At 54.1% G+C, this 16601-nt stretch overlaps 6 protein-coding genes across 6 annotated transcripts; 2 read left to right on the plus strand and 4 right to left on the minus strand.

Moving 5' to 3' along the window:
• Positions 1 to 7: 7 nt before the first annotated feature.
• KRP23_8557 (Cyclin-dependent kinase G-2) lies at positions 8 to 1195 on the minus strand (the record flags this gene model as incomplete). The annotated part of the gene is made up of 1 exon (XM_067894011.1): positions 8 to 1195. The coding sequence occupies one exon, from the start codon at positions 1193 to 1195 to the stop codon at positions 8 to 10; it is 1188 nt and encodes a 395-aa protein (XP_067743486.1).
• A 149-nt stretch (positions 1196 to 1344) lies between these two features.
• Positions 1345 to 2796, minus strand: KRP23_8558 (Flavohemoprotein; the record flags this gene model as incomplete). The annotated part of the gene is made up of 1 exon (XM_067894012.1): positions 1345 to 2796. The coding sequence occupies one exon, from the start codon at positions 2794 to 2796 to the stop codon at positions 1345 to 1347; it is 1452 nt and encodes a 483-aa protein (XP_067743487.1).
• Positions 2797 to 4956: 2160 nt separating this feature from the next.
• Positions 4957 to 9288, minus strand: KRP23_8559 (Elongator complex protein 1; the record flags this gene model as incomplete). The annotated part of the gene is made up of 1 exon (XM_067894013.1): positions 4957 to 9288. The coding sequence occupies one exon, from the start codon at positions 9286 to 9288 to the stop codon at positions 4957 to 4959; it is 4332 nt and encodes a 1443-aa protein (XP_067743488.1).
• A 103-nt stretch (positions 9289 to 9391) lies between these two features.
• KRP23_8560 ([Skp1-protein]-hydroxyproline N-acetylglucosaminyltransferase) lies at positions 9392 to 11665 on the plus strand (the record flags this gene model as incomplete). The annotated part of the gene is made up of 5 exons (XM_067894014.1): positions 9392 to 9605; positions 9674 to 10023; positions 10092 to 10910; positions 10989 to 11089; positions 11176 to 11665. 5 exons carry the CDS (start codon positions 9392 to 9394, stop codon positions 11663 to 11665), a joined length of 1974 nt encoding a protein of 657 aa, XP_067743489.1.
• Positions 11666 to 11826: 161 nt separating this feature from the next.
• KRP23_8561 (Peptidase M20 domain-containing protein) lies at positions 11827 to 14669 on the minus strand (the record flags this gene model as incomplete). Its single annotated transcript, XM_067894015.1, has 6 exons — positions 11827 to 12093; positions 12158 to 12378; positions 12454 to 12836; positions 12908 to 13350; positions 13427 to 13663; positions 13731 to 14669. 6 exons carry the CDS (start codon positions 14667 to 14669, stop codon positions 11827 to 11829), a joined length of 2490 nt encoding a protein of 829 aa, XP_067743490.1.
• A 534-nt stretch (positions 14670 to 15203) lies between these two features.
• Positions 15204 to 16505, plus strand: KRP23_8562 (putative imidazolonepropionase; the record flags this gene model as incomplete). Its single annotated transcript, XM_067894017.1, has 1 exon — positions 15204 to 16505. One exon carries the CDS (start codon positions 15204 to 15206, stop codon positions 16503 to 16505), a length of 1302 nt encoding a protein of 433 aa, XP_067743491.1.
• Between the last annotated feature and the right edge of the window lie 96 nt (positions 16506 to 16601).

Genomic DNA, 16601 nt, shown 5'->3' on the forward strand with positions numbered 1-16601 from the left:
TTTTGTTCTACGCTGGAAATGTCGGCATCAACTCCTGCTGCTTTGGTGGGGGGGATTCCTGAAAGTATTCATGTGCGAGTGCGTCCTTGGCTGAAATTCGCTTGCGCGGACTAAGTGCTAGCATCCGACTCAGCAGGTCGAAACCAGCCTTCGACAGCGAGCACCCACTACCGGAAAACGTTGCAGCGAGCGGGAACTTATCACGTAGTCGAGAATGCTTGGGCCATTTGCCCCGAATGCTCAAATTGGCATCCGGTACGTCATCGTCAACACTAGGCCAATTCTCCTCATTTGGCGCGCCAAGCAGCTTGAAAATCTGGTCGGTCTGGTCCAGCTCACCACGTCCTGCAAACAGCGGCTTCATAAGCAGCATCTCGGCGAAAATACACCCGACTGACCACATATCCACCGCCGTCGAGTACTTCTTCGCACCAAGCAGCAACTCCGGGGAGCGGTACCACAGCGTCACCACCAGCTGCGTGTACGTACGCAGCGGCGAGCCATACTTGCGCGCAAGTCCAAAATCACACACTTTCAGCACTCCACGTGCATCATACAGCAAGTTGCTGGTTTTGAGGTCTCGATGAATGTACCAGCGGTTGTGCATATAGGCCATAGCACTCAGCAGTGAGTGCAGCAGGTACTTGACCTCGGACTGGAGCCACGGAGCCTTCATCTTGTTCTGCATAACGTGCTTGAGGTCGTTCTCAGCATAGTCCATGACCATGTAGATCTTGTCGGGCGTGGAGCCCACCACCATCTCCCGCACTTGGACGATGTTTGGGTGGTCCAGAGACAGCAGCACGTTCGTCTCCCGCAGCGCCGTGACCGGGAATCCTTCCTGGCTGGCGTCGGCGCTCATTTTGACCTGTTTGAGGGCCACCACGTCGCCCGTTTCCTTGTCCCGAGCTTTGGACACGACGCCGTACGTTCCCTCATCGATCTTGCCGATGCGCGCGTAGCAGTCGACGCTGCGACAGCCTAAAAGGTAAAAATTGTGGCGCGTTGGGTCCTCTGGAGTCACGATATCTTGGGTTATAGCGCGTTTTGAGGAACCAGAGTATGTGCCAATTGTAGAGGAGACGTCGGTGGAGTTGGAGGAGCTTTCTCTGCGGCTGGAAGGCTTGTGTTTGCGTCGGGAGACGCCCTCGTCCGCGGAGTCCGAGCCCGAGTCCCACCGGTCCCGCTTCGCCATTTTGGGTCGAATGGTGTGCGTCACACAAAATTTAATTGCTTTGCGGTACTGCGATCAAAGCTGATGAAGCATACATGTATATTGAGCTCTCCACACCAATATCTATAGTGTGTGCCTGCTGGTAACTAAAGGACCGGAGGCGTCTCCACTTACTTCCTGCTCCGCAGGATCGTGGCAGCAAGCACAGCCGACGTGGCAACTGCAGCCGCGATCACCAAGCGCGTCCGTGACTGCTTGTCGTTGGTCATCAGTCGAGTGTGGTAATCGAACGCAGCGAACGGGCACGACGCCGGCGCACGCTGGGCCGAGTTGTCGGCGCCGATGTCCTGCGTGGGGCCGAAGTACTCGTAGTGTAGCTGATCCGCCTGCACAGCCCACTGTTTGCTGAGCGACTTGTGCACAGCCGACATGAAACCCGCGGGGCCGCAGAAGTAGAACTCACAGTCCTTGGACGGCAGCCACTTCGCTAGCTGGGTCAGGTCAAACTTGCCGTAGATGGTGTGAGTCGTCACGAAGGCATTCTTCTTGGCGATACTTTCGATGTGCTCACCGAAAGCGCGGACGTCAGGACTACGGGCGTACTGCACGAACACAACCGGCTGCTTGGCAGCCTTTGACGCCACGAGGTGCTCGAGCATGCTCAGCAGCGGGGTGAAACCCACGCCACCACTCAGGAATACGAGCGGCTTGGTGGACGACTTCTCCGTGTCCAGATAGAAGTGTCCGCACGGGACACCAACGTGCAGGATGCTACCGACCTTGACGTCATTGTGAAGGTGTGAGGAAACCGCACCAGCAGGAATATCCTTGTCAACGTCACCAGACTCCTTCTTGACGGAGATGCGGTAAAAGTTTTGCCCCGGAGCGGATGAAACGCTGTAGTTACGGACGATGGAACGCCCCTTCTGGAGGTTGTCAAACTTGAGCGAGAGGAACTGGCCGGGCTGGAAGGTCATAAGCGTCTTCGCCGAGTCTACGCTCTCCAGGTAGAACGAGGTGACTTCGTCACTCTCCTTGACCTTGCGAGCCACGCGCAGCTCGCGGAATCCGGCCCATCCGCCAGGCATTTGCTCAAGCTCGTCGCGCATATTGTCCTCGGCCTGGATAAGGAGGTCAGCGAGGAACCAGTAGGCTTCCTTCCAAGCGTCAATGATTTCGTCCGTTGCGGCGTCCTTGAGCACGATCTTGATGGCACGAAGGAGGCAGCCACCGACAATAGGGTAGTGCTTGGCACGGATGTCGAGACTCACATGCTTGTGCACCATGCGAGGCACGGCGTCACCGAGGTTGCCCAGCTGGTCGCAGTTGGCAGCGAATCCAATGACAGCGTTGGCAAGCGATGTAGCCTGGCGGGACACTCCGGGAGGTGCTCCACCCTTGGTGGCGCCGGCGACGCGGTGGTGGGACATATTGAATAGGTTTTGCACCTCTGGGAACTCGCTGAACATCATGCCGTACATGGTGGAGGTGATCTCGGTTCCGTGCTCTTTGACGACAGGTGCAGTGGCCTTGAGGATGGCGATGGTGGAAGCGGACATGGGCTTGGGGCCGGCATTGCGCTTAGCGGTGGTCGTGTCAGCAGTCTGCTGGTTGGGAGCCATGGCGCTGATGGTTGCTGTGCACGGCGCGAGGTGGAGTTGCTGGGATTGCGCTGGAAGTGGCCAATTGAGAAGTGAGCTCTACCGGACCCGCACCACGAGTCGCAACAGAACTCCTGGCAGCGGGAGCTTCACACTCGCGTCGTTGGTGGGGACCATAGCCACGCAGCACCGTACCGTCGGGCCCACGCGGTTGCTGTTTCTGCACCTGCGCAGGAACCGCTGGAATAGCGCAGTGCTTGTTTCGGGTCACTCATCGTTTCGGTATTCAGCACGGAATGGACCAATCACAGCACGAGAGTCAACTTCAAGTCACTCATACGGTCGCAAAGACACGGCAGTTCAGGACGTGAGTCATCGCAAAATCCGGCCGGGTTGTCTTGTCTTATCTAGGCAGGACAGCGTCTATTTGAGTGGCGCAAGGCGAAGAAGTTGTGCCTTGCCGTACTAGCCGCTCACTCAAGAGGGCAAATTAAGATCGATCTCGGGTGAGTACGGCCACCCACACTTTGTCGTCATCACCAGAATCCCGGTGGTTTACTGCATGCGCGTGTTTTAGCAGCGAGCAAAGCGTCGCTCAAGCTGAAACTCGCTGGCACAATGGGCTAGGAATCAAGTCGCTCATACCATCATCACCGGGTGGCCTTGGTTTGGTGCGACGCGTATTGTAGTCGCTTGCACACCACGATGCACGGGCAGGTGTCCGCTGGTGCCGACAACCAATGCGGGGCGCCACAGGTCACTCATCTTCGACCAAGCAGCACTCGCGGTAAAGACATGCACCAAGCCAGTCCGACATGCACCAAGCCAGTCCGAAAGGTGCATCGTACCAGAGGACGTCTCCAAAGTTTGGAGTCCAAACACGGTTTGCTTGCTTTGACGACAAGGGAGGGGCAATGTACCCCTTCATCCCACAATAATATTGGCAGTCCGGTGACACAGAGCGAAAGCAATGAAGCTGATACACAAAATGCTTGATCATTTTCGCTGCTGAGGAACAGTGTAGTCTCCGTTGCCCTACAGGGGGCGAGACTTCTAATGGTGTCCATGTAACAATCCTGGCCAGCGCGTATCTCTAGATGTTCTGCAATATTTGCTGTCCTTCTACAGCGCTCTTAGCGCCTCCGCTAACATGCCAGGCTTCATGCCCACCCGCCGGGCATTTTCGATGACTCACTCGAAACGGCACGCTTTGATTGGCATCGATGGGGATGAGTGTCCAGCGACCACCTGCCTGCCACACGCGAAGTCTCCACCCCACATATTTGGTGATTCCAGCGTGCGCACCAGGAAAACTTGCCAGCAAACGGCCACGAGATCTGTTACGACTCGCTTCGTCAGCCACACTGGGGCTCACTTCTCATTTGACCACCTCGAGCACCACCCTATTGCCTCCCATCAGCGTCAAGATTGGCAGTATGTATCCTGCACGTGGGAGTCGTGCGGACGCTTTTGTGTTTCACCCCGCTGCTGAGTATCCTCGAGCACCTCATTGCGTCAAAGATTACCAAGCAACCGGGTTGTAGTACACCCGTAGTCGCATCGTTCGCCCAGCGAGAGTATCGCTAAGAGTCGGCTGTGTACAAATCGCTCAGCAAGCAATTGAAAGTACCGGCGGCTCAGCTGCACCACGCAGAACATCGGTGGGTAAGGCACAAAAGCATACACGTTTAGGTCACGTTCAATACAATTGATCCATTCAGCCTCGTCACCAATTCGTGAACCTTCTCCGAGTTTTATTGTTCTTTCGTCATGTTCTTATCGGCAGTGCGCGGCGTAGTCAACTCATTGCTCACCCCATCCTTGCATGGGCACGGGCCGTCAGTGTTGGCTCGGCACTTCGAAGCAGATCCTACGTAAGCGGGGTCGACGCAATCGTCTTTATCCGGAGCGTAGGCCATCACGAACAACCGCACGAAGCTTCCATACTCTCCGACGACTGCAACCACGCATGCCGGCAGCCTCAGACACAGCATTCTACAGCAAAATGGAGAAACTGTTAAGTGCAATCACGTGGATTTTTCTACCGTGTACCTCGGGTGAGCTCGCTGACGATAGTTTGCGACTGAGACTCGGAAATGCTCGTACAATGATCCCAACGTTTTGGGACTTCCGTTGCGACGAGGCAATCTGATTTTATTATTCTCCACTGAAGTCGTGGTATTATCCTCGTAAAGCTTCCAACTGCCACTGGGGAAGGTCTTCATCACCTTGGAGCTTAGTTGTAGTTTTACCTGAGATACCATCTATCGGTGCCGGCATTTTCTTGTCCGCGACGCACTGTTCAAAGCCAGCAAGTTGAGTCTGCAGTTTCTGTGCTTGTTGCACATGACCGAAGAAGATCAACATTTCGAGCAGAGCCCCCACCTCGCGTGCTAAGGCCGCATTGGGGCGCAATTCTGAGAGCTGCTGTTGTACATAGGCTTCCTCATCGGCGCTGCCCTCCTTCATTCTCTTTCGTCGCTCTCGGCGTGACGGGATACCTCCGTGCTTTGCCTTGGTCTTGGGTTTCTTGCCGACATCTCCCAGGGCTTGCGTTGCGTAAAAGTGGCTGGCCGTTGCCATTGACAGTGATTGCATCGAGAAATTACCAATGCTAGCAGCACTGTTGTGGCTTCCTACCGAGCTCATAGACACATTGGAGAGAGCACTGTCCGCAGCGCTCGAAGCACCAGAACGAATGCTACCAGCATCGGTGTCACCATCTCCTCCATTGCCGTGGTCCCATCGGCTACCATCAATGCCGTGCAGCTTGAAAAGCCGCTTTTGCTCACGAATAGTAGTCAGGCGCTTCCAGTGCTTAACATACAGTTTTTCCTTGCGTTCCAATTCCTCTTGGACGTCGTCACTACTCTGCAACACTCCCGTTTCCACATCGCTTTCTACCAGGTCGTCACGCTTGTGTAGGTAAGCTATACGCAATGCCTCTGGCCATTGCTGGTGTGTAACTAGAAGCGCTACTGCTTCGTCAATATCATTGCAATACTCGACGTAGATTCTTGCTACAGCGAGAACATCGTCAACAGATCCGCCTTGCTGTTGCTGCTGCTTGTTGAGAAGCTCTTCTGCAATTGCATACGCTTCACTACGCAACTTTTCGGAATTCTGGTGATCGCGAGCACTTAGTGCCAACGCCATCTGCCACTTGTTACCAGCGATAAATGCGCCTCGTGCCTTCTCCTTGTCCGAAGCTGACAAATACACGTACGCTGCAGCCTCGTACTTCTTCTCAGCCCCAAGAAAGTCCCCCTTTAGTGTAAGAATTTTTCGCCGAAAAGCACGGGCACTCTGGGACGCAGGACGCTGGACATGAGGAAACAAATTAAGAGCCTGATCATACAGCTCGCCCTGCTGGATCAGCTCTAGTGCCATCGTATGCAGCTTGCTCTTTTCTTCCTCGGAATCCTCACTGGTATCATTAATGAGGGCGCCCAGGTGGGACAACGCGCGTGCGTGTCTTCCAAGATGAACGTCGATGGTGTATTTTCGCCAGTTTTCATTTTCAAGCTGTGCCACACGGTCAAGGAATGGCACATATTCCTTTGGATCCCGCTGTGAATGAGCAGCCACCGTTCGCACCAGCTCCAAATCATACAACCCCAATGCTTCAGAGTACAGGCTGTCCACATCTGTCAGCATAATGAGGTGCTTAATAGCACGCGTTGCTGCCGCTCGGTTCTGTGACGAAGTGCTTGCATCTTCACGGTGCTTGCTCTGAACGAGCAAGTTCTCAATTTTACCTAGGGCTTCATCGAAGCGTGGGGGCGACTGCTTTACAGCAGCCGTAACGAATGGAAGCAACAAAGCGGCCTTCGCTTCCTCTCCATCACTCTCCAATTCTTGGGTTGCCCGCATAAACGCCTGGCAAACAGTATTGACTTTCTCTTCTGCATCGTACGCCAGTTGCACTCCATTGGTGTGCTTCTTCGCAGAAAATGGCTCGAGCAATGGGCCGTACTTCGTGGCCCAGACGTCAACAGAGTGTAGGTTGGTGATGAACAGGCATAGCCTGTCACTGGTGACTGCAGCCGGTCTTGTTGTAAGAAAACGCTTCACAAGGAACTGCGGGAAGTTTTCAATGAACGCTTGAGGGTTGAAGTCGGCAAGTATGTTCAGGTCAAGCCGGTGGCGACGACAAATCTCCAAAGCCGTATTATACTCGAGGGTTTCAATTTGTTGGACAACAATTGCAAGCACCAGGAGTCTTGGAGTCATGCACTCAAGATTTCCGCGTGGCATCTGCACAATGACGCTGGCTCGTTGACCCACCGTTGCTACAAGTAGAGCACCACGCTCAATTGTGCGCGATTCAAATGTGACAGTATCGAAGCCTGCAGTTGACGAATCTTGATCACGGTGGAAGCGCCGTAGATCATTCAACGGTGTAATACGCAGCTGTGACTCGCGTCCTTGCGTCGTGAATAAGAGCACCGAAGGCAGCGAACTGTAGTGGAACGACGAACAAGCTGACGCCAGAAGGTGGCCATTCACGTACAGCCTTGCACTTGAACCTTCGAGCCCAATTACTAAAATGCCTTCATCCGTGGACTCTCTTTGCTCCTTGGCAGACCGGCAATTGAGCACTGTTAAATGCGAGAACGGTGGGAACTTACCCGATACTAGATGTGGTACCTGCGACACCACAGACAAAGCGCTCAGCGTGTACACAGCACCACTGTGCGTCTGCACTGCCAATAAGACTGAGCTCTCATCAGCCATCTCTTGATCGTCCCTCGAACCCGCATGTTGTACTTCACAAGCTGTGCGAATGTTGAACAAGTCAATACTATGAACACTGGCGGTTGCTTCGCTGTCTGTTTCTGCGTTAAGGCAGTCAAACGAGCAAAGCACGAGTTGGTCTTGACGTCCACTCTTGCCAGCAAAAACTAGCTGGCGAGACTCGGCACAAAAACGGACCCAGAGCAAACTCTCAAGCGTGAGATACTCGCCATTTACCACAGTTTGAGGCAACACAATAGCCGTCATCGAAATTGGTGCAATTGGATTGCGGGTATGAGCTGCAGACAAAGGTGGAGGAGGTAAACCTGCAGCCGACCCTCGTGTATCAGCTGGAGTGAGATAATTCTCCACCAGCACCACAGTGCCATTAGCAAGTAGCACAAGTAATGCCTCGATTTGGGAATCGAATACAACTGAGTTGATTGTCGCGTCGAATGTAGCTTGAAGCAGTGCAAAAGGGGGTGGCACCATTGCACGGTGCAACGGCGTCAGCAGCAGATTAGACCCATCGATGACTCCGGTTACCGCAATGCTGTGGCGTTGAGGTGGCGCCTCTTGATTTTCTTCTCGCTCGTGTGCTGGTCGAGGTGACTGCAGTTGCGGGCGCTCGGCCTCGGCACTGCACATGTCCCAAGTAAATTCATGCTCGTAGAACGTAAGTTTTTGTGTAAGATACGAGCTAGTGAGAAGGCTCAATCGACCCGCGGCTTCTTCATCCCAGGCGAAGTTAACAAGTTGGTCTTCACTGGAAAATTGGAGCTCCTGTTTCAGATACCAGTGGTAATTATTCCTTGACCATAGTTGCACAACCGTTCCCTGGTTGTCTCCGCCTTCAGCACCACCAGTCGGATGCAAGCTCACACCAAGTGTATCAGACGACGTATTCCAGCGCACGCTCCCCACACGGTACTCCGGTGCGCGGTACGTCGCCGGAATCACAAACTCACCGTGGCGCAGTCCATTGCGCTCGAAAAACACTACAACCAGTCTTCTTTTCCTCACTTCACAGCTTGCAATCAACGCCAGACTCTGACTCCAGTGCAGCGTCGTGCCCAGCCCCGGGATCGCGCGTCCGTCTTCAAGTCTTCCAAGAGCGTGACACTCCAATTGCTCCGTGAACACCAGCACCTTCTGCACCTCAGCTCCACTCTGCTTCTCCTTCGTCGCCACATTTAGCGCAACAAACTTGGAATCCTCCCGCCAGCAAAGTTCACAGCACCACTGCTCGTCACCTAGTCCGTAGCTACCCAGCTCGAGCTCCGACGGCAAAGAGGCTGCAACCTCCGTCTCGTGCAACACCTCCCAATCATTGCTCATGACCAGCAGCGATCCTGCACCCGTGACAAGTGTCAGCTGCTCCTGGCTACCGCTCCACGCCAGCGCCCGCAGGCCGCTATCCACACTGCCGACTTCTTCGCCGTCGATTGAGTCGACGTCCACGGAGACGAGCGATCCGCTCGTAGAAGCGCAGACGAGCGCATTTAACTCTGCCACGTAGCTCATCCATCTCCAGCAGCCGACAGAAGCAGCTGTATCCTCCACAAACTCACGCAGATCCAGGAACAGCTCCAGGTCTTTGGACGAACATTGTGCATCTTCTTCTTCGAGCTGCAGCGTCTCGATGCGGCCACTAGTGCGTAACAAAAACACCTGAGAGTCGCCAGGGATAGACACAAACGTAACGCACTGGTCGGTAGACGCGGAGGGCGTCTCTAGGTCCCACACACGCCGCTGGAGCGACACCAAGTTGCGCATGGGCTCAACAATGCCTGGACCACCAAACGATCCGATATGCAATCTGATTCGAGTGGAATCAGAAACACGAGTTTTATTGGGTCCAAAATCTCATCTGAAAAACATGGAGCCGAAGACGCTGCTGAACACGCTGTCGCCGCAGCTTCAAGCGCTGGTGGAGGCCTCTTTAGGGACCAAATTACCACCTCCTACCGCTACTACAGCGCCCCAGCCGAAGCAGCAGAGCCCTAGGTCCCATTCTGCTGCTAACGAGGCGAAGATACGCGCCAAACCCTCAATTCCGAGCTCTCTGGGGCTCAATCCGTCGGAGCTCTTCGGTGCGTGAGCTGAAGCTCCAATTATTGATAATGGCACTAGTATTAATGGTACGATTGGTGACTTGCAGCGTTGCAACATCCAGAGTCTCCTGGGTTCGTGGTGAAGGAGGGATTTCTAGGGCGACTAAACGCCCTAGCAGTGAGAGACGCGTTGACGGAACTGGCGCAGAGCGAGGCGTTCCATGAGGCGAAGGTTGGCGCTGGAGAAAATTTACGCAACGATCGGGCGGTGAGAGGAGACAGGATCCATTGGATTCAGACGCCGCGCAATCTGAACGCGCTCAAGGAGGGGGAGAAGAACGTTAGTCCAGCGATTTTGCACCTCCGCAGACAAGTGGAAGCACTGGTGTATGGACTCAAACAAGTTTCGCCCGAGTTGGATCTGCGCAATGTTGTATCGACGCAATTTGCTATCTTCGTACGTTGTAGTGATTGGAGTCTTTGATAGACTTGAGCTGACGTGGGTTTGTGTAATGTGCTGTTCAGCCAGGAGATGGAGCCCGATTTGTCAAGCACTTTGACACGTACTCGAACGCACAAAGAGACGAACGAGGTGGGATGTTTAAGGATGGACTCGTCCGTCTCGTTACGTGTGTATACTATTTGAACGATCAGTGGGAAACGGAAGATGGCGGCCAGCTACGCGTTCATTTGAAAGGGGCCCAACTCTTACCAGAGAGTAACTGGGATATCCCACCTACCTTGGATACGCTCGTGATGTTCCGGAGCCTTGATGTCGAGCACGAGGTGTTGCCGACTTATCGCGAGCGCAAGGCTGTGACAATATGGTATTACGGCAAGCCACCTGAGCTGTCGCCTTCTCACGTGAAGCTTGCAGGAAGTGCAGACGTATCTGTACCACGTCCACTACCCTCAGTCACAGGAAATCAGATTAGCCACACCCAGCATGCTACCATTTTCGTTGCGATTCCAAGTTACCGTGACTCAGAGTGCAGGCACACAGTTGATGACTTGCTTGCACAAGCAACGTTTCCGGACCGAATTTCTATCGGAATTTGCTTGCAGGTGGACGCTGAAGACGATACTCATGCTTACTTGAAGACTAAATACTCTACAAGCAAGGTTCGTGTGCGTTGCGTAGACTATCAGATGGCTGCGGGTCCATGCGTAGCGCGTGCCCAGGCACAGAAGGTGTGGCAGGGAGAAGAGTATTATCTTCAGATCGATAGTCACATGCGTTTTCGTCCTGGATGGGATTGTTTCCTGATCAATGAGCTGGGAAAATGTTCGTCGGCAAAGTCTATCTTGACGACGTACCCGCTAGGCTACACGCTTCCAAACAAGGTAAGACCTGACACCAAACATTCGTTTTTACAAAATAGCTAACTGCGCTTTTGCGTGCGGTTCTGTACTCTTTTATAGGTCTCAGCAGAGTGTCGCCCCACACTCCTTTGTGCGTCCTCGTTCGACGAGGACAGTTTGCTACGCCAAACTAGCAAAATACTCGCGAAAAAAACGACGAAGTGTGTGGATATGTTACGAGTGCCTCTACATGCTATGACTTGTTCAGTGACTGGTATGCTTACGTTGCGTGTTTTGATATGTGTAGACCCCTGTCTTCACTTTTCTGGGCTGCTGGCTTTGCGTTTTCGTCGTCAAAAGTGATTGCGGAAGTTCCGTACGACGAAACACTGCGTTTCTTGTTTTTCGGAGAAGAGTCTTCGATGGCCGCGCGACTCTGGACTTCCGGGTGGGATTTCTTCACCCCTTCAGAAACTGTGGTCTACCACCTCTGGACGCGAGCGTATCGCCCTGTTTTCCAGGAATTGGAAAATGAGGAAACGAAAACCTGTCGCGCAGCGTCAGCTCAGTTCGTCAAACAGTTGCTACAGGCTGATGAGGCGTGTGATGGCCCAGGGAATGCATCTAGTGTTGGTAAGCATCCCTTAGGGACCGCGCGAAGTTTTGAGAGCTATCAGAAGCACGTTGGTGTTGATTTTTCCACTCGAAGTATAGAGTGGCGCTCCGAGTGGGGAAATCTTGATCCGATACAATTCGATCTGAAAGCTCATGCTGGGAAAACTCTGACTCCAGTGTAGGTCCATTGCCGTAGGTAGCAAAGCAAATGTTTCTCCCCAATTTGCGTAATATTTCGTATTACATGATACGAGCTTTAGTGGAGAACATCTTCATTTAGTTGTTCATGCCTTTTACAAATTCTATCCACGAATCTGAACCAACGTGTATGGTAACAGCCAGCTCATTTACCGATCTCGATCAGCCGCTTGCCCAGCGTGAAGTAGTAGCCGACAACACTCTTCAGATCCTCGAGTATGATGAACTCGCGAGGGCAATGAGCATCCGTGATACTACCCGCGCCAACCAAGTACGCCTTGCCGTCGAAATCAAAGTACGGCACATCTGTATTGAAGCATGCGATTCCCGTGTCGTAGCCATCAACGGTAGTCAAGTGCACCGGAGCATTAGCCGTGTACAGCTTCATGCCCACACGTCCGGCCACGATTTCCTGCAATTATATATATGCAAGTCAGTATATCATGCTAGGCACGGTGATCATTTTGATCGCTTACCTCAACGCGCTTGTAAACGACGTCGGGATCTGTCACCAAACGGAACATGAGCATCGCCGACGACTGCTCCGCCAAAGCGTTTGCGGCTTGGCCGCCGTTGAGCATACCAATGTTGAGGTCCGTGTTCCCGTATTCGTCAGTCGTTGGCCAGCTTTCCTTCTTCAAGTCGTACAGAACGTCGATCATCGGATCGATGGCCGAGTCGCCCAAGTGTGGGTAGCCTTATCCGATCAGACACAGAAGAGGTTGGTTAGTTGACGACAAATTTCAGGCCAAGTAAGCACACTCTGCCCTACCGCTGTGAGCTGCAACACCCTCCTGCGTGAGTTGAATTTTGAGGACACCCTTCTGCATCTTTGACATCTTCAGAGCAGTAGGCTCGCCCACAACCATATGAGCCGGCTTCACATTCAACTCGTTTGCCTTTTTCATACCGCTGTGGTCGGTCTCCTCAGACACGACAAATAGGAGCTGAACGTCGTCGCCAAAACCAGCCTCGACAAGCTTCTGCGCCGCAATCATTTGACCAGCAACAAGACTCTTAGCATCACAGGCACCGCGTCCGTAGAGCGTTGTGCTGTCGATCCGAGGGGGAAGATACGGTGGAACGGTGTCCATGTGCGAGTTGAACATAAGTTTCGGGGTCTTGCTATCGCTTCGAGTAGCGTACACGTTGTACCTAAACACACGCAAAGGCACATGCTGGTAAGTCAAATAAACCAGCTCAGTTTGCCTATGAAAAATAAGTACCTGTCGGCCTTCACCACAGCATCGGGCTGCGGAGAAACCTTCTGCATATGCACGCGCCAACCCCGAGCAGTCAGCCAGCCAGCAATCGCCTTGCCTACAGCAGCTTCCTCTCCAGAAGTCGAGACGATACTGTTGAGGCCAATCGCAAGCTTCACAACGTCGTCGCTGTTGGCATCCGCCAGTGCGGCAGCAGCCTCAATTTGGGCCTGATGTTCATCGGAGACAGCAGACCCTGCAGCACTCTTAGCAGCAGCCGTCGGCTGAAGCGTCTTCGAGACCGTCTCACGCCACTGTCCGTTTACAGATGTCGCCTTCACAACGCTTGAGCCATTGGCCCCGAAAATGAACGCACCCATAAGCGACGACGGGGTCGAGAACTTCAGCTGCTCTTCCTCGATGTCAACCAACGCGAAGTCGGCAGCATACCCCTCCTTGATTTCACCCTGCATTGAAACACAAAAATGTGTTAAAAGGATACACATTCGGTTAAAGCTTATCTTGGTTCGAGCAATGCCTTACCACTTTCAGATTGAGCGATTCTGCACCGTTCTTGGTGCCGTAGCGGAAAAGTAACTTCGCCAGATCCGTCTCCGACGTGGCGTCAGTGCAAACACCTCTCCTGCTCTCGTGCAGGCGGTGAGCGTACTCCAGCCAGCGCATTTCCTCACACATGTCCACACGAGCGTTGCAATCCGTGCCGAGGCAAACACGATCAGAGCAACTCGCGATAAACGGAAAGCCGTCTCCCAGGTTGCCCTAAACAAAGAGATACAGGATATAAGCATAGCTACACAGAAAAAATCTCAACACACACTTAGCTCACCTCCGTGAGCGGGCAGATGCACACGTTGCCCTTCTTGTCCACGAACTGCTTCAGTTCGTCTGCCTGGGTCCACGTGCAATGCACAGCGGTGAACTTCTCGTCAATAGTCAAGTTCTTCAGCAGCAGTGCCATCGGAGTGTCTCCATCGTGTGCGGCCTTGCAGTCGTCCACTTCCTTCGTCTGCTCCTCCAGATGAATGTGGAAGACCAATCCGCGACGCACCGATTCCTCGTGCAGCTTGACAATATCCGGGACCTCCACGGCACGCATCGAGTGGGCCACCACACCCAGCGACTGGGTAGGTGCATCCGCCAACAGCTTCTGCAGTGCGTCCATCTGGTTCCAGTACACCTCGTGCGAGTCCACCTTGAAGCGCTTCTGGGACTCCACCATGGGTGCGCGCTGAAAGCCGCCGTGCTCGTAGTAGGCGTTCAGTAGCACGATGCGGATACCCACATCCTTGGCAGCGCGCAGCACCGTCTCGTCGTACGCGAACGCGTGTCCGTTCTTGCCTTCGCCCGGGCGACCGTGGTGGAAGTAGTGGAATTCGCCCACACTCGTGATGCCGGCGTCGCGCATCTCGGAGAAGCACTGGCGCGTCAGGTCGTAGATTTGCTGCTCGCTCATGCCACCCACAAGCTTGTACATCTCCTCGCGCCACGTCCAGAAACTGCTCTGCGTCGAGTTCTTGGGGTACGTCTCGCCGAGGCCTCTCAGGCCGCGCTGGAACGCGTGCGAGTGCGCGTTCACCATGCCGGGCAGCAGCGCGCGGCCCGGGAGCTCGTGCACGCACGCAGCGTCCACGACAGCGGCACGCTGCACGGATTGGATGAGGCCGTCGGCGCCCACGCACACCTGCACGTCGCGCTCGAACCGGTCGCCGGTCCACGTGAGCTCGGGCGCCAGCACGTACGCGGCGGAGGAGTGCGGGAGCTGCATGGTGGATGCTGAGTGATGGTGGTGCGCGTGCGGGGAGCAGAATGCAGAGTATTTGCGCGGTGTCAACGGGCCACCCAAAGAGCGAATGAAGGCTGCGCGCATGGACACAAAAGGCAAAGTGAAGTGCCTGCTGGTGATTGCTACGAAGTTGAACCTCTACTATTTGGAATTTTACGAAATCGTATATGTGTATTAAGCAATCAACTTTATTCAGTTTAGCCGTCAATCGTTATAGAATACTCTGTTTACTACTCCTTTATACTCAATAGTAAACCAACACTACCGCCATTTTATCGTAATAGCAAGTATCACGGTAAATATTTTATATATTATTTCAGTTGTTAAAGAAGATGGACAATATCTAAGCAACATATCATGTATTGATTTAGGCGATTGATTGGACGCGATTGTGGAACCACTTCAACATCCTACTGGATGGGTACACGTACTTGCCGCCGACGATTTGATGCACATTCGCGATTTTGCCGCGCCTCCTCCATCAGTTCCTGCCGCTGCGACGACCCCGCTTCCCCGATGAGCTCTTTCCGTCTGCGCATTGCCAACGCGCGCCAGATCGTGCAGGTTTGTGCGCATGGCGAGCCGTTCAAGGCTGGCGCCGCCCAGAAGGAGCTAGTTGTGCTCGAAAATGCGTCACTGATCGTGGATCAGGCGGGCAAGATCGCGTCCGTTGGTTCTGCTGCAGACGTCGAGAAGTGGCTGAGCGTCCAGCCGCAGCCAGTGAGCTTCGAGAAGGACGTGGACGCCCGCGACATGGTGGTGCTGCCCGGTTTCGTGGATGCACACACGCACCCGGTGTGGAGCGGCAACCGCGTCAACGAGTTCGCCATGAAGCTCGCTGGCGCCACTTACATGGAAGTGCACGAGAGCGGCGGCGGCATCAACAACACGGTGCGCCACACCAAGATGAGCTCGGAAGCGGACCTGCTGGCGCTGCTGCGTACACGCATGGACCGCATGCTGCGTTGCGGCACCACGCTCATCGAGGCCAAGAGCGGTTACGGACTCGAGACCGACACAGAACTCAAGATGCTGCGCGTGCTGCACGCTGCATCGACGGGTGTCAATGCCCACCCGGTGGAGATCGTGTCGAACTACCTGGGCGGTCACTCGGTTCCTGACGGCATGACTGCCGCCGCCGCCACCGAGGACATCGTCAGCAAGCAGATCCCGGCGCTCGTACAGGCCAAGAAGGACGGCACCATCTCGCCTGAATTTATCGATGTGTTCTGTGAGAAGGGAGTATTTGAGCACGATGACACGCGCCGCATTCTGGAGGCCGGCAAGAAGGCTGGACTGGAGATCAACTTCCACGGTGACGAGATGCACCCCATGCAGTCCGGTAGTATAGCTGCTGATCTTGGTGCACGTGCCATTTCCCACTGTGAAATGCTGACGGCTAAAGATCTTCAAGCCATGGCGGCACACACGCCAGAGCCTGTGTTTGCTGTGCTGCTCCCTACCACCAAGTACATCCTGAAGTTGCCCAACCCGCCGGCTCGTGACATGATCGCCGCTGGCGTCCCAATTGCTCTTGGTAGTGACTACAACCCGAACGCACACTGCCTCTCCATGGCGCTGACCATGAACATGGCATGTGTGCAGTTCAATTTGACCATGAAAGAGGCACTTGTAGGCGCCACCATCAACGCTGCCGCCTCTATCAACCGTTCCGCCACGCACGGCAGTCTGGAAGTAGGCAAGCAGGGCGACTTGGTGCTGATGCGTGCGACGCAGTGGGAGCAGATCATCTACGAAATGGGCGACCCTCCCATCGAGCACGTGGTGAAGAAGGGAATTTTTTGTACTGCCAAGTAAATTCCTAGCAGCAATAAGCAGAAGTCGACCAATTTTGCCTAAAACGAAGCACTAAGAAACAAACACGTTGATTGACCGCAGTCCATTTTCTATGAG

This window comes from Phytophthora ramorum, assembly GCF_020800215.1.
Source record: "Phytophthora ramorum isolate Pr-102 chromosome Unknown Phyram_PR-102_s0007, whole genome shotgun sequence".
In the NCBI taxonomy this organism is placed as follows: Eukaryota; Oomycota; class Peronosporomycetes; order Peronosporales; family Peronosporaceae; genus Phytophthora; species Phytophthora ramorum.